The sequence below is a fragment of the Nicotiana attenuata genome, chromosome 8, assembly GCF_001879085.1.
Source record: "Nicotiana attenuata strain UT chromosome 8, NIATTr2, whole genome shotgun sequence".
Taxonomy (NCBI): Eukaryota; Viridiplantae; Streptophyta; class Magnoliopsida; order Solanales; family Solanaceae; genus Nicotiana; species Nicotiana attenuata.
In genome coordinates this window covers 6,542,884-6,559,799 of record NC_031996.1, presented here as the reverse complement: position 1 = coordinate 6,559,799, position 16,916 = coordinate 6,542,884, and the positions used below count along the sequence as shown (strand labels likewise).

The following is a 16,916-nucleotide window of genomic DNA, read 5'->3' as shown; positions in this document are numbered from 1 at the left end:
TTTCCAAGGATCAAACTTACCTCACTACCCTTGTAACTTATTTTTCCATGTTTTTCTTTCAAGTTCCTTGATTCAACTCCATATATTCCATGACTAGCATGATGGTTATCATACTTGTTAGTAACATACTCGTACAAATCATAACAATATGAATTATGATAAAGAACATACCATGTTTTGTCATCACTTGATTCTTCACCTAAATCATGACAAGGAATACACTCATTGTAATCCCCACAAGAATTGCTTCCTCCATCATCTTCATCATAGGAATCTCAATATTCGTCATCACTATATTCAACCATCCTTTCACCCCAATCACTTGAATCTGCAGAAGACGTGCTTATAGAAAAAATAATTGATTAGTAATAAGAGGATCCCATAATAGCACACCTCCTGTAGTTTGATTCAAGCAAGCTCACTCAACGTTTTGTGTTTTATCTCACATTTATAATATAATTCCTGCCTCATTCCTTGGAAATCCTTAAAGTTCGAGCTCAATTCATAGATCACCTATCCAAGAATGAGTTATTCTTGAAAGTAATTTAAGAGTGGAGTTTATGTAATCAAGAACGGACTTTTAAACACTAAGGACGGAAACCAAGAAACTTCTATGAAAATAACGAGAAAAACGCGAACGAATTGGCACGAAAGAAATAGTTAGTTTCAAATATTAAGAACGATTTATGCGAACTAGCACTAGTTCGTCCTTAACAAGAATCCCCAATGAATCTTTCTTACCCAATAGTAATCTTCCTCCAACAATCAACAAGAACACTTCAATAATTTCTTTTCTATTTTTTTAAACTCAAGAAAAAAAATAAAAAATAAAAAATCAACTCGACTTGGATTTAGTCGAAAACAAGAAGTATATATTTTTGCCTTTCTTTTACTATTTCGGATCTTGATTTCTAGACTTGGGAACGCGGGTTTGTTAGAACAATACCCGAGCCTTCGCTCTGATACAAACTGATATGATTCGAGATAAACAAAACAACAGAATATAAAAATAATAATAATTAAAGCAAAAGTAATGATAGGTTTGATAAAGATAATCAAAAGTAGTCCGAATGATGAGATATAAAAGAAAATCTAGAAACCTAAGTTTACTTCTCGAGCAACAATCGAAATACTGTCTGATTGCCTCCCAAGGGCGAGAAACTAGAAACCCTAAATATAAATAAAGGAGAAGAAGATTACCCTCAAAAACCCAAGTCTTGAAAACTAGTAATCCAAAGTCGAACCCGAACCAAAAGATTTCGAATCTCTCTCAAGAGTTTTCTTATGTCAATATATGTTAAGTTCCTAATGAAATAACCCCAGACTGTTATGAATACTCAATGGGTAAAATAGAAAAAGTTTCAAAGTTAATTTTCCAAAAACAATCTCGCCAGGCCAAACCGTAGCCCCAACCGTAACGAATTCCAAAAGCTTATTTTCTTCAGTTCTTTAGGACCCACTTAAACCGTAGCCAACGGTTGGTGAAACCGTGTCACACGGTTTGACTTGGGGTCTTGATTCTTCAATTCTCAAGACTCCAAACATGGTCTCTTTGCATGAATCCTTCAAGTAACTCTCCAAACATCTTCCAGTCAATTGTTGAAGATCATGCAGCTCCTTAGCGTGCATCCCTTGGACGTTATTGGACTTGGAGCGGGTTAATGGTTCACTAGATAATTTGGGGTCATTCTCAATATTCTCTGTTTTACCCGGACTATCTAGATCATATCATAGAGTAATTTTTTTTAATTATTGTTGTTATCATAAAGTAATAAATATATAGATATTTGAGTAAGACTATTATAAAGGCGTATTCAAATAGTATATCATTATAATGATAGTTATTACTGTTATATATGAAAAGTTAATAACAAAATATGTTTTAGAAAATTGAAGATTTATTGCTTATTTGTAGTTGTAATTGGTGATTAATATTCCGTTGAACTTGTATTGTCTATCCTTAACGATTTGAATTGGTTTGGTTGTAAAAAAATAAAATATATTATCGTTGAGTTTTATTGAGCTTGTACAATATTATTGAAGAAGACAATATTGAAAATTATTTGTATTAAAAAGTTGCATATCAAATTTGGAGTTGATTTGAATCAATTATGAAGCAAAAACATGTTGTAGATCTCTACCCACGTGTTATGGTGCTCACTAAGATTTTCGCTAGAAATCCTAACGACCACTAGGATTTTCAGCAACAAATGTTGAAAAATCCTAGTGATCCATCGAGATTTGTGTTAATCACTGTGATCTTGAAATTTTCCCCCAATTATTATCAAATTAAAATTGTAGTAATCGCTAGCAGTGTGCTTTAAAATGAGAAATTTATAAGGACTACCTATTAAACTTAAACTAATTATCCGGTTGTACCTACTTGGATAATAATTACTATACATACATATTCCTTATAAAATTATTACTCGTCCATCCATTAAGAAAAGTCTTTAAAGGCTTCAGGGGCAATGAACCTATACCTAACCCACACGTGATCTTCCTTCTTTCAACCCAATCGATTTCTCTCTTTGTTCTTGATTTTATTTTCATAAGTAAAATTATTTATTTGATAGAAAATATTTTTATAATATTCACAAAATAAAATATTGACAAATTAATGGGTGCAAGGAGTAGCAGTTTTTGTTAGTTATGTGATGATTTTGTGTATACAACAAAAGAGGTTTGCTCAATATTTACAAATTACAATTCAATTAACTCACTATGCGCATGTAGTTTAATTTCTCTTGCTGAATGAAATCTTCGCCTATTGAATACCTTTCATTGCCAGAAAACACTCTCCCCCTCCCTACAAATTATATATTTTCTCATCACTATTTGTTCTAGTTCGGGTCATTTCCCAGAATCTAATTTGATTTCGGTGCTATTAAATATTGGTTACAATACCTTTTAGAAGCTTATACTGAAATTTGATCGCAATTGGAGCTGATTTGAAGTGATTGAGATCGAAATTTTCAGCCGAAAATCGAAAAAGAACACAGTTACCCAATAATATACCACTATGGTATACAATATGTTGTAGAACCTAGCTATACTGTAATAGTATACAATATACTACAACGGTGTACGAGAAGAAAAACACAATTACCTAACAGTATACCGCTACGATATACAATATACTATATGAGTATATAGCTATACTGCAACAATATAGTGTTATAATATACAATATACGGTAATGGTATACTGTAATAATATGCAATATACTGCAATAATATGTTGTAATAGTATACAATATACTATAATAATATACTCGACTGCTATTTGTTGAATCATATAGGTGTTATTTTGCAAAGCTAAAGTCATGGTTTTAGTAACATTATACCGTTATAGTATACAATATATCATAATAAATAAGTTATTATTGTTTTTAAATTTTTCCACTAGGTCCTTGCAAACATTTTCTTAAATGAATTTTTTGATAAAGTTCCATAAAAATAATATTCATTGTATAAAAAATAGGTGTTAGAAGACATAAAAAGTAATATGGGAAAAAAAGGGAATTTAAGAAAAAAGTTGAATGAAATTAGAAAAGGAACACAAAATTAAAAAAATAAACAAAAGGAAAGAAAAATAAAAAAAAATGAAAAGAAACGAGCCAAATTGAGTATATAATCAGAATATGGAGAATAAAGAAAATAAAGAATAATACGTTTATGGAAAAAAATATATGAACAGAAAAAGAATAAAAAGAAAAAAATAAATAAAAACGAGAAAAAATAAAAGGAGAAAAGAAAGAAAAGAAAAGAAAAAATAAAGAAATAAAAAAGAACATGAGAAAAATAAAATAAACAATCACCCACAAAAGCTACAATGGGTAGGAAATATAATTAGTTTGGTGGGTAAAAAAACCAATGGGTAGGCAAGGGTAATTAGTTTTGTTTTTGTGGGTAAAGCTATGAAACTCCCCTTTAAATTTTGGTGCAGGGTAGTTATTAGCTCATAAAGCATATATAATTTTTTCTCTCAGCGCATGCTAGCGTGCTCTTGCTAACATACGCTGAACAACAATGGGGAGGGAATGACCGAGGAAAAATGCAACGAACTGTACGGGAACTGGTAGCTCGCAAATTACGGAAACGCAGAGCTTGGAATCTGCAGATGTAACGAGAATTTCAATGGAATAGTGGCCACCATTATCAGTCGCAAAGGAAGGTTTGAAAACGCCACATGCAATGAGTCCTATACCGATGATTGAGAATGCAAAGGTAATTTCTGGTAATCAACTGCAAATCGGAAGACCTAGCTTAGGAGAAATTTCTATGCATGCAAACAATTTAGGAACACAGACTGGTAATTAGAGGGCAAATGGTAATACTAGTGTAGAGAAAGCTAGATTGATTGCGAGTATTTCTGAAGAAATTGTTGGTAATAGTGGAAAAATTGAGGATAAATTGGAAACTGATAACAGTAAGGTAAAATTAGCAGATGAGAACGCAGAGGTAGGTCAGAAGAATTGGGCTAACTTGTTTGTGGGGAACAGATTGGCGGCAAAAGGCATGGATCTAAGTTTCATTGCACCGACCATCAAAAAATGGAGAAGTAATGATTGAATTGTGTAAGGAAGAAGTAAAGGAAGAGACAAGGAAATGGAAGCAAGCGTTGATCCTTTATGTTGTTGGAACAACTCCAACAATAGGAGCTATGGAACGGTTTATTGCCTCGGCATGGAATTTTACACTAAGCCAAAGGTCTACTATCACAATGAGGAATATTTTGTAGTAAGATTTAACTCCATAGAAGACAGAGATGAAGTATTATACTCAGGGTCACATATGCTGGGTACTAAGCCAATAATCATGAAGCCTTGGTCAGAAAAGTTTGATTTTAGTAAGGACGTTCTGCAAACTATTCCTGTGTGGGTAAAATTTCCTAACCTTCCATTGAATTGTTGGGGAGCTAAGTTTCTAAGCAGGATAAGTAGTGGATTAGGGGTTCCACTATATGCAGATGCTTGTACTATTCAATTGGAACGAATCACATATGCTAGAGTGTATTGAGACGGATATAACCAAAGAGCTTCCTAAGGCCATTAAGGTGACAAATCCAACCGGAAGAGAATTTGTCCAAGGAGTAGCTTATGATTGGGTTTCGTAATTTTGTCAAGTTTGTATGCAAGTTGGACACAAATGTGGTAAAGATGAGCAACCTATGCAGAAGACTAAGCCCAAGTAGCAAAAGCAGAAACAAGAATGGCAACCTAAAGATAGAAATAGCGACAAGGTGGAGCAAAAAGATGTAGCACCTGCAAAAAGGAGTCAAGTAGTAAGGGGCGATGAGGAAACTAGTAAACCTGCTCAATCAACTGTAAGGATAGCTAGAGGAGAGGAGGAGCAGAATTGGAGAAAAGCCACATGGAAATCAATAGCTCGAAGCAAGAAAAAAGCAGGGGAGGGTTCAATCAGCATCATAAATGGGTTCAATATATTAGTAGAATCTGGATTGCAGCTCATAAACCCAAGGCAATTACGTGAAGGCTCGAGTAGGCACAGAGGTCAAGCTGGTAACGTGGAACATTAGGGGTCTGAATAAGCTTCCTAGGCAGAAGGAGGTCAAGAGGTACATAAGAAGCAATAAAGTAAATATGATAGCAATACTTGAACATAAAATAAAGGAGCAGAAGGTTGATCAAATAATAAGGAAAATCACTATAGGGTGGCACTGGCTAGCAAACTATGAGCACAACAGCAAAGGGAGAATTTGGTTATTATGGGATGCTAATGAGATAGAATGTCTGGTGATGGGGAAGTCTTCCCAACTTATTCATGTTGCAGTTCACATCAAAAGCATGAATATGAGGTTTGAATTCATTGCAGTCTATGGCTTGCATACACTGGATGATAGGAGACATCTATGGAGAGACTTAGCATATATTAACAATAGACAGCAAATACCATGGTTAATCATGGGTGATTATAATGCCATAAGATCTGGGGAGGATAGACCAATTGGTATTCATGTCCAAGATGTGTAGGTGAAAGACTTTAATAGCTTTATAGATGATACTGGTTTGGTTGAAATGAGACTAAGGGAAGAAATTTCACATGGACATTTAGGCACACATATAGCAGGATAGATAGAGCATTGGTTAATGCAGAGTGGATACTGAAAATGCCTTACTTAGTGGGTAATGGATCCAGGATGTTCTGATCATTCACCTTTGAGTGTTACACTTAAAGGAAAGGAAGAGATAGTCCCCAAGCCTTTCAAGTTCTTGAATCATCTAGCTGAACATAAAGATTTTTTAAAGATAGTCAAAGGAGCATGGAAAGGGAATAATGAAGATATGTAATGAAAGATGTATGGAATAAATTGAAAAAGGTGAAACAAGCTATGAAAGAATTAAATACTAAAGAGTACAATGCTGTAGGGGATAAGATTGCAGACTGTAGGAAGCAACTATGTAAAATGCAGGAACAAATGAGGAATCCTAGACAGCCCGAGAACATGGTTATAGCAGAAAAGGAATTAAAGATGCAACTGGAGAAATGCTGAGGGTGGAGGAAAGTATCATGAAGCCAAAATCGAGAGTAAAATGGCTAAAGATAGGTGATGATAACACTGCATACTTCTATGCAAGCATGAAGAGTAGATATTCCCAGAACAAGATTAAGAGCTTAACAAGAAGCAATGGGGAAGTAATACAGACAAACTAGGATATTGAAGAGGAAGTAATTGGGTTTTATAAACAACTAGTGGGATCAACAGCTGAACGACTTCCTACTATCAATCCAGTGATCATGAGAGAAGGTCCAATGGTAAACAGACAACAGTAGCTGCAGTTGACAACAACAGTATCTGAGGAAGAAATACACAGGGCTCTAATGGGGATCAGTGATAGCAAAGCACCTGGATGCGATGGATTCAATGCACTCTTCTTCAAGAAAGCATGGTCTGTGGTTGGGGATAAGATAACTGAAGCAGTACTGGATTTTTTCTCAAAAGACAATTTGCACCAGCCTATCAATAGTACAACAGTGACATTGGTTCCTAAGTTACCAAATCCATCTAGAGTTACTGATTTCAGACTAATTTCTTACTGCACTCTCATCTATAAAATCATATCGAAGGTGTTAACTAATAGATTGCAAGATATAATGGATGACATAGTAGATAAAAGCCAATCCACATTTGTCCCGGGGAGATTGATCAGTGATAACATAATAATGAGCCATGAGCTTGTTAAAGGATATGGTAGAAAAGATATATCACCTAGATGCATGCTGAAAGTGGATATGAAGAAAGCCTACGACTCTATTGAATGGAATTACATGGAGCAAGTGCTGAGGAATCTGCAAATGCCAGGGAAGTTTGTAAAGTGGATTATGAGATGTGCGAGGACTGTCTCATATTCCATCATTATAAATGGGCGGCATTCAGTACCTTTCAAAGCTAAAAAGGGGTTGAGACAAGGTGAACCATTGTCTCCGTACTTATTTGTATTGGCTATGGAGTATTTTACTAGGCTGCTTAAGACATTAAAGAGGAACCCAGATTTCAACTTTCACCCTAAGTGTGCCAAGATGAGCATAATTCAACTAATTTTGCTGATGATTTGCTACTATTCTGTCGAGGTGATACTATATTAGTAAAGCTATTGTATCAATGTTTTCAAGAGTTCTCACAAGCATCAGGATTAGTGGCCAACAATGACAAAAGTTCAATCTATTTTGGAGGAGTCAGAGATGATATCCAGCAGGAAATTCTGCAAATATTGGGTTTCTCCAAGGGGATTCTTCCAGTGAGATATTTGGGGGTACCCTTGAGTACTAAAAGGATGTCATTACTGCAATGTCAACCACTTCTTGAGAAAATGACAGGAAGAATTCAATCTTGGACTACTAAGTTCCTATCTTATGCAGGAAGAGTCCAACTTATTAGAAGTGTGTTACTCTCCATCCAAGTGTATTGGTCTCATATATTCTTATTACCCAAGAAACTAATCCATTTGATTGAAAGTATGTGTAGAAGATTCTTATGGACAGGAAGTGTTGAGGCTACAAGGAAAGCACCCATAGCCTAGGACAGATTATGTTGGCCAAAAGCAGCAGGTGAATTGAATTTGATGGACATAGGCTTATGGAATAAAGCTGCCATATGCAAGTTATTGTGGAATTTATGCAAGAAGAAAGACAAAATGTGGGTGCAATGAGTTCATGTGTACTATAAGAAATATAATCCAAGGTGGGGAGATAAGCCAAAGCAATCATCTTGGGTGGTTCAGAAGATTTTTAAAGCCAAGAAATACTTTGAAGAAGCTGGGTATACAGAGGAAGATGTGCTTAGACTGGAAACATTCCCGACCAAAACTATGTATCTGAAGCAAAAATGACAATTTAGCAAAGTTTCATGGAGAAGACTTATTTGTAACAATATTGGACTACCCAAGTGGATATTCATCATGTTTCTGGTTGCTCATAGGAGACTCCAAACAAGAGAAAGGTTGAAAAGACGGGGCTGTGTAGAAGATGATACGTGCCCACTATGCAACACAGAAGTAGAGACTACTGGTCATCTCTTCTTTACATGTTCATTCTCTACGCAAATATGGACTGCTATGCCGGAATGGCTGAGGATCTATAGACAAGTGATGACATGGGAGCATGAGCTGAAATGGGCTGAGCAACACTGCCATGGAAGAAGTGCAAATGTTGAAATATACAGGATGATGCTAGCTGGGAGCATATACTACATATGGCAAGAGAGGAATGCAAGAATTTTTCAGGCAACGCAAAGAAATGCTGAAACTATTACTAGATTACTAGCACAAGATCTGCATTGTAGAGGGAATGTGAAGCAACGATTGAAGGGAAGATTACTAGAATTGAATTACTATCCTATTGTTCATTGAAATGTATAGAAAATTGTTTTAGGAGGAATAGAGATACAGAAGAAATAGCTTAGTCTGGGGCTTATGTCCAGAACAAGCTATAGTAAGAAACTGCGTGTAAAATATTACTTGGTAATAAAATTGTTTATTACCAAAAAAAAAAAAATTCTGGTGCAGGGCTAGGGGTGGCAAAATGGTTCAAAGAAAATAGTTAACCACCCATATTATCCATTAAAAAATGGGTTGGTTAATGAACTATTTAAAAATGGGTCAAATATGGATAAAAACCATATTATCCATTTAGAAAATGGATAACCAACGAATCTAACTTTTACATTTGTAAATCCTCAAATTGTGAGTTCTTCAAGTTAGGGTGACTAAGAATTCTTCCAAAAGTGATCATATGCAAGAAGTCATGGATAATATGGTTACCCATATTATCCGTCGGTTAACCCGTTTTTTATCCGTATTAAATATAGGCCGGATCGGATAATTTACCCATTTTTTCATTACCCATTTTTGAACCGAACCATATCCGACCCGACCTACCCGTTTGCCACTCCTATACAGGGCTATTTTTAAAAAACTGTGCTTAGTTGATCAAAAATTAAAAGGTGGCACTAGTCCTATTTGTGCAAATCTCCCTTTAGTATTGGCCCAAGTCTGACCGACGTGCCAAATTCAATGGACTCAGACAGCTAATTGCTTCCAATTCGCAAATTTCACCAAAGGGTCCTAACCAACTCTCTAGGGTTTCTCAGTCGAACCGCATTGTGAAACGGACGAGTAAAATCGAGACCATAGAGATTAAGCCAAATTCGGCGGTTTCCGATGGATCTAGAGGTGGTGGGCCGCCATGCCCTCCTATTCGACGACGACGCCATGGCGGCGTTCGTCAACTCCAGCGACGCTCTAGTCGAATGGAACTCTCTCCAAATTGATCGTTATGATGTCCGCCACCTTCTCTCCGCACCTCCACCTTCCCGCCGACGGTCTCACTCTTCTACGTCTTCGAATCTCGTCGATGCTTCGATTCAGTTCGAGCTCGATCATGAACGTTACCTCGATCTTCCTTCGCCTTCAGATGAACCAGGTATACTTAACTCTTGTAGTCTTGTTTCCTTCTTTTTTTATTCTACCATTGCGTGTATAATTTTTCATGTATTGTATTATTTTTAATTTAGCGTTAGTAATCAGGAAGCTAACAATCCGATAAAACGTAATGATTCGCTAGCTGATTTTAATATTATCAAGTGGTTTATTGTGCTAAATAAGTTTCAATTATCCTGATGTGTGCTCATTGTGTTAGATTCATTTCTCTTGTGCAATACATATATTTATGCTAAGTTTGTAAACTTAATATGCTGGATCTGCATCCGTAATAGTTTGTTGCGGTAGCTATATTTGATGCTTCTAAATAGGATTTGCTATGCATGGACTTCCCAGGGAAAAAAAGGATTTGCTTGCTGTAGTATGACATCGCGAAACATAAAATAGTATTATAAAACAATCTTGTTGTATAGTTGAGGGTTCCTCCGCACCTGTCATTGGTTTTCTGGTCGCCTTGGAAACTTCCTCTGATGGTACGCCTTTCTGTTTTAAATAATATTCACTTGCAACTTCAAGGGGACAGCTGAGAATACGATTTATTGTTATGGAAATAATGTTGTTAGCAAATGTTTTTATAGGCAGGCAGTGCTTCCTAGAGGTAATATTTTGGTGTTGGCGTGTCTTAAAATAAGGTAGATTGAGGAAATGTAGCATGCTGGCTGCCTAGTTAGTGGCTGTAAAATGTTCTTTTTGCAACGTGTTTTTAGTTACTGGACCTTTTAATTACACATTTTCTGTATCTCACAATGAGTAAGATCATCTTTACTTATCCATGCAAGTATCATTATTTTAACCTAATCTTGTTCTGTCTGGATTCTTTTTCCTGTAGCTTTGCGTTAGTTATGTTGCTCTTGGTCTTGGATAATACGTCAATATTAATATGATTTAATGATTTCTTCCTTCAGGAGTGGAAGAAGACGAAAAGTCGGTGGATGCTGGTGCTTATCGTGCTGTTGGTTTCTCATATGGACATACTGATGATTCTGCTGACAGAAAAAGTTCTGAGGCGGGCCAGGAAAGCTCCGAGTTTCGTCCCTCCTTTCCAGTGCCGGAAGGCCTACTTCAATGCTTGGTAAGCTTATGCTCTTCGATTTGGTTTTTTGTCTGCTTTCATGAAGCTTGGATATTGTGTTTACATGCTAACGAGGTTTTCCCCATGTGGCCAATGCTACTAGTTGTCTAAAGCTTATGTTATTCTAAGGCTCACCATGTCTAAGTTTTCAGATGCTCGGAGCAGGGATGGAGTTCTTTTCATCTAAGGTTGCCATTCACAGGCACCTTGTTCCCTTTTGATGCACGACCAAGGGGCAGTGCAGGTGGGATTAGGAATATTAAGAAGTTATCTTTATAAGGACAATTCGTTGCTAGTTGAGAGGGATCTTCTCTTAATTTACTTAATATTGCTCTTTTAATTTCACTAATGGGCACACATTTTTGTGGATTGGTATGTTTGAAGCTTTGATTGTATCTAAGGTTCTAGCTTATTTTTTATCCAGGATTGTGAATTCTACATTTTAATGGGCTCTTTGTTGCTTTTGGTGCTTTCTATCTTCTTGCAGCCACCAACAGAAAAGGTACATCAGATAATTGCAAGGACTGCGCTGTTTGTGAGCAAACACGGTGGGCAGTCAGAAATTGTTCTGAGGGTAAAGCAGGGAGACAATCCAACATTTGGGTTCTTAATGCCTGACCACGATCTTCATGCATACTTTAGGTTTCTTGTTGATCACCCTGAACTTTTACAACCTGGTAGTGATGTGAAAGCTCAAAATGAAGGAGGAAAGGATTCCGATGAGCAGAAGGAACATGATGGTCGTGGAGGTGCTTTATCTTTGCTTGGTTCTGTATATGAGTCCGGAGAGGACGAGGAGCTTGCGAATGGGGATGATCCTGGACCCAAAGTTACCAGTGCAACACTTGATACCTTGAGTGCCACAAATGTTTCCAGTCCTCTTGAAAGGGCTGATAGTTCCAAGGAATTTGAAAACGATGAGAAAGAAAAAGACGAGAGAGTTTCTACAAATTCACTTCGTTCTAGTAAAGATAAAGAAAAGGCTACTGCACTGAAAAAGAATAATTTGATTAATGCTTCCAAGAGCGGAATTAGAAGTAGTATGCGGAAAGAAGATGACGGTGGTTCTTCTGCTGCATCTAGAAAGACAAAGGCAGAGGTGTCTGGTCTAGGAGCGGTGTCGAAGACTTTACCTTTGGTGGAGCCTCCATCTGATCTGAAGAAATTGATTAATAAGATTGTGGAGTTCATTCTGAAGAATGGTAAGCAGTTTGAGTCAACTCTTATGGAACAGGACAGCAAACATGGCAGATTCCCATTTCTCCTCCCAACCAACCAATATCATCCTTACTATCTAAAAATACTCCAGAAAGCTCAAGAGGTGAAAGCTCTCTCTCTGTCTGGGAAAAACATGTGTTGTCCTGCAGTCACATGGTTGAAGTTTTTGTATAAACTTAAATTTCAGCATATTAGTTTATTTTCCTGAACTTATAGCACTTGCTTCTTTCACAATGTATTAACACAAAAAACCAATGAGCAGTATTTTTCTGTGGTTTTGGCATATTGGTGTAGCTGATGCATGCGAAACTGGTTATACTACTTTCCCTTTGGATAGGGAGTGTGTGGAATTGCTTTAACATTGTGGCTTTTGCTCTTCTCTTTGTTGTGCAGTCAAAAGTCCATGGATCAGAAAAAAGAGCTTCTTTGAAGGAAAGTGATTCTCCCTCCAGGTCTGCCGGGTATGATCTGCCATATGTATCTGATAAGAAAGAGAAGTTTAAAATGGTGATTGGTAAATCCAAGAAGGAAATGCAGGACTCCCTGACCAGAACTTCAGAGCAAGAGGTTGGAGTCAATGTGGACGCTGCTGCTGCTGCCGCTATCCTTCACGCAGCCACCAGAGGTATCAAGAATCCCAATTTGAATATCATCTCAGGCTCATCTAAGAATGGTGATAGTCAGGGTCACAGCAGTGAGGGTGGCCAAGCCTCATGTTTCCTCAATGTCCCTCCATTTGGTCAGAGGTCTGACCAGAGGATGAAAAATAGTGTTTTGCTTCCAAAAGCGAAGGAAATCGCAAAATCTGCTGCTGCGGAAGCTGCGAGTGAGGCAGACTCCTCTGAAGCACACTTGAGCAAAGAGCAGAAGCTGAAAGCAGAGAGGCTGAGAAGGGCAAAGATGTTTGTGGCCCTGTTAAAAGGTGGAGCAGCTCCTGTCAAAAGAGATTCTTCACATGGAGGGTTAGTGGAACCACAGGAATCTGCCTTGTCAGGTTCCGGCACAGAGGTTAATGCTGCTGCTCTAGAAAGAGAAGGCAGTGCAGCACCTTCAGAATTGACTGCTCTAGGGAGAGAAAGCAGTGCAGCTCCGTCAGAACTGACTGCTCTAGAGAGAGAAGGCAGTGCAGCTCCATTAATTAATAATGTGTCGAATGAAAATGAGAAATCTGAAATAAAACATAATGCTGAAGAGAATGAGCGGCGATCAAGAAGGAAATACCGGTCAAGATCTGATAGACCTGAAGAGGAGGATGAAGAAGAAGAGGGAGAGGGAGAGGGAGAGGGAGAGGAGGAGGGGCAGCGGTCCAGGAAGAAGCACCGCTCTTCAAGAGAAGATGAAGAGGAAGAAAGTGGAGAGGTAAGGGATGATCGACGATCCAAAAAAAAGAAGCATTCACGACGTCGTAGACACAAAGATAGTGGCAATGCATATGAGGATGAAGATGATGAAGATAAACGATCAAGAAAGAAGCACCGCAGGCGGCATTCATCGCCTGAATATGATGAAGATGATAAACGATCAAGAAAGAAGCCCCGCAGACGGCATTCATCCCCTGAAGATGATGATGATGATGAAGATGATAAACGATCAAGAAAGAAGCACCGCAGACGGCATTCATCCCCTGAATATGATGATGATGAGCGAAGAGATGCCGAGAGACATCATAAGCATGGAAGGAAAAAGCATTCAAGTCATCAGTCTTCACGTGAAAATAGGAAAGATGATTATGAGGAGGATTATAAGCATTCCAAGAAGAAACATAGATCTCATAGAACCTCCCACCGTAGTAGAGAGAAACTCAAACACAGGCCAAAGCATTCCAGTGATGATGAGTCTGAACATGAGCATAAGCGCCCGAACTCTTCAGATGATGAAAAGCAGCGCTATGGCAGGGCCGATAAGAATGAAAATGGGACCAGAGAAAGAGAAGAACTGGAAGAGGGTGAGATCGGTACCAAAGTGTCAGATCAATCAAGAGGAAGTCTGGGAGGTTCCGTCAGCAGAGAAGCTTCAGTGGATGTATCTAGTTCCCATCAAAGAGCAGCATCTCAGCAGTCTGAATCTACTGAGATATCAGATGATCTTCGGGCTAAAATCCGTGCAATGTTAATGGCAACTAGGAAATAGTTGATGAACTGCCAATATTGGTACATTACCTTGAGAACCCCTTGCAGTGTAAAGGGCATTGTAAAAGTCATTGTTGAATCTTGATATACTATTAATCTTGATTTTCATGCTCCTCCTTGCTATTTAAATTTCTGCCTCTTCTGTGTTACCTTCCTATATTTTTAGTTGAAGAATGGATTCAGTTTCAGGGAACTCTCCCTACTTTTCCTCGCTATGCCGATTGAATATCTGAGTTCTCTCAAGTTCTTTCACAATTACATTGAGTTGATTCATCTGATTAGAATTTTTCATAAATTGAACGTCGCCTGCGTATAATTATCAAGAGATGTAGTGAGATGAATGAGATCACCTTGACCTTTAACCAAAGTTCTCGGGCTCGAGTCATGAGAAAGGATATTCCTAGAAAGAAGCACTTCCCCTATGTAACCCGAATTTGGATTAGTTCGACCAGTGGATTTTGAATATCAACATAAAAATGTACACTAATAAGTAACATGGTAACCGAATAAATATATAGTTTAGTGTAAAAAAATTATGTTGTTAGTCTATTTAAGTAAAATCCTGCGCTAGTTGGACGATAACATTATCAAGTTATATGATATCAAGTCTCCAATTGAAAAAGATTAGTTCATCACTTGCGTGTTATTTCAACTCTAAAATAATTCGGACATGAGTGTCGACAATATTTTTTAATTTACATTACGACTCAGTCGAACATAATTTACTTCAGCTTCTAAGAAACAATAAATTTGCAAAATACTTCAAAAGAGTAATAAAGGTTGTTAGAATGTGTAACAACTCACAAAAGCAACCCAAAAAAAAAAAAAACATTCTCTGTGTTCTATTTTAGTCTTTAATTTGTATCCACATCTTGCTCTTATTGCTTTTAATTGCTCCAAATAAAATTTTCTTGGTTGAATATTAGTGTCTTAATCTTCTTAAAAGAGTATTAATTTTTTCAAAGAATATTAATTCAGTAGAATTTCAGTTTGGAGAAAAAGACAAAAAGAAAAGATACTTTGATGAAGAAGATTACAGTTCAGAGTGTCTAGAGATCATAGCAAAAACCCAAAGGTGGCTTTCTAAAACCTTTACAATATCTAAAGAGCATGTAAAATATATTTTATGGCGCATTTGTTTATTTTTTCTGGTAAACTTAGTTGTCACAAAGCTAATAATAAAAAAATAATAATAATTTGCAACATCGGCGGATGCATATTTACACTGGTCCAAGTAATCGCCTATTTTTTTTTCACAAAAGTTATATGTAAAATAAAAATAATTTGGATTAGGCAATATTTTTATGAAAACAAATAATAATTCAAAGAATAATTTACTTGGCTTCAACATTCACTTTCTGTTTGTTACTATTAATGGAGATAGCAACCGTACCCTATATTTGTGCAACTCTATTTTTAAAAATTATTGATTTGGTAGCCAGCTGACAAAAAATCCGTAATAGTATGACAATTATTACCCTTGACAATAAATTAAATCGCGTGATCTGCAACTTCATTCGTGAAAAAAGATCTCCTCCTCTCCTTTCAGCAGCTTTATCAAAAAGATCAGAAACTTGAACCAGATTTTCACGTTGAAGCTAAAACTTCATGCTAAATATAGCATGAAGTTGTTTCACATTGAAGCTAGAACTTCATGCTAATATAGCATGAAATTGTTTCACATTAAAGCTAAAACTTCATGCTGAGGTTATTTATCATGAAGTCTACAATTTTGTCATCAGTTTTATCCGAAACAGCAGTCTAAACATGCTGAAGTTTTTTAGTTCATTTGCTAAAACTTCAATCTAAACATGCTGAAGTTTATGTCTCGCAATCAGAGGCGGATCCAGGAATTGAATATGACGGGGGCACCATTGCTATTAGAGTGACTTACCCAAAATTGTATTAGCCAATAAAATAATATATATATATATATATATATATATATATATATATATATATATACACACACACACACACACACACACACTCTAGGATAGATCAGTAAAAGCAGCATAATCCACTATATATAATATAAACTTGCTAAGCCCAAAAAAAAAAGGCAAAATAGCCTCCGAGCCACCTAAACTTGCACTTGTTTGTTAACCCGGTAAATAAACTTAAATTTTCCCATTTGAACACCCCAACTTGATAAAAAAGCAAATATTAAACACCTCCGGTTGAGCGTGTCTCTCAAACGCCGTGACATGGCTGACATATCATATTCTAAGCCTATTATTATTTGACATGTATGATTAGTGGGTCCAAACTTATTTTCACCAATTTATCAAAAATTCTACAAAATAAATCTCTTTTTCTTCTTCTTCTTCACCGGAGCAACCGCCAATACCATTAATCTTCCAAAAACACCATCCTTCTCCACTCTAAAGTATTAAATCAATACATAAGCAAAGTCAAAATTTTAACTTATTTTCACTCTCTTCCTTTTCACCTTTTTTCTTCAGTTTCATAGTCACTCGTATCACCATGCCTGCTACCTATCTCGTCGGAATTTCTGTAAATTGTAACAAGTTTC

At 36.8% G+C, this 16,916-nt stretch overlaps 1 protein-coding gene across 2 annotated transcripts; it reads left to right on the top strand.

The window, feature by feature from the left end:
* LOC109230806 (splicing factor, suppressor of white-apricot homolog) lies at nt 9,554-14,509 on the top strand. Of its 2 annotated transcripts, XM_019396243.1 has the most exons (5): nt 9,554-9,944; nt 10,867-11,033; nt 11,186-11,277; nt 11,521-12,354; nt 12,645-14,509. In XM_019396243.1, exons 3-5 carry the CDS (start codon nt 11,254-11,256, stop codon nt 14,379-14,381), a joined length of 2,595 nt encoding a protein of 864 aa, XP_019251788.1. In that variant the 5' UTR covers nt 9,554-9,944; nt 10,867-11,033; nt 11,186-11,253; the 3' UTR covers nt 14,382-14,509. The 2 variants fall into 2 exon arrangements, with proteins under 2 accessions (XP_019251788.1, XP_019251787.1); XM_019396242.1 differs by lacking the exon at nt 11,186-11,277.

What these genes read in the sequence shown, in the direction of transcription:
- LOC109230806 (XM_019396242.1), top strand. Translation starts at nt 9,683, where the DNA reads ATGGATCTAGAGGTGGTGGGCCGCCATGCCCTCCTATTCGACGACGAC. An exon ending in TTCGCCTTCAGATGAACCAG is followed by an intron (nt 9,945 to 10,866) that starts GTATACTTAACT and finishes TTCTTCCTTCAG; the next exon opens with GAGTGGAAGAAGACGAAAAG. An exon ending in AAGGCCTACTTCAATGCTTG is followed by an intron (nt 11,034 to 11,520) that starts GTAAGCTTATGC and finishes ATCTTCTTGCAG; the next exon opens with CCACCAACAGAAAAGGTACA.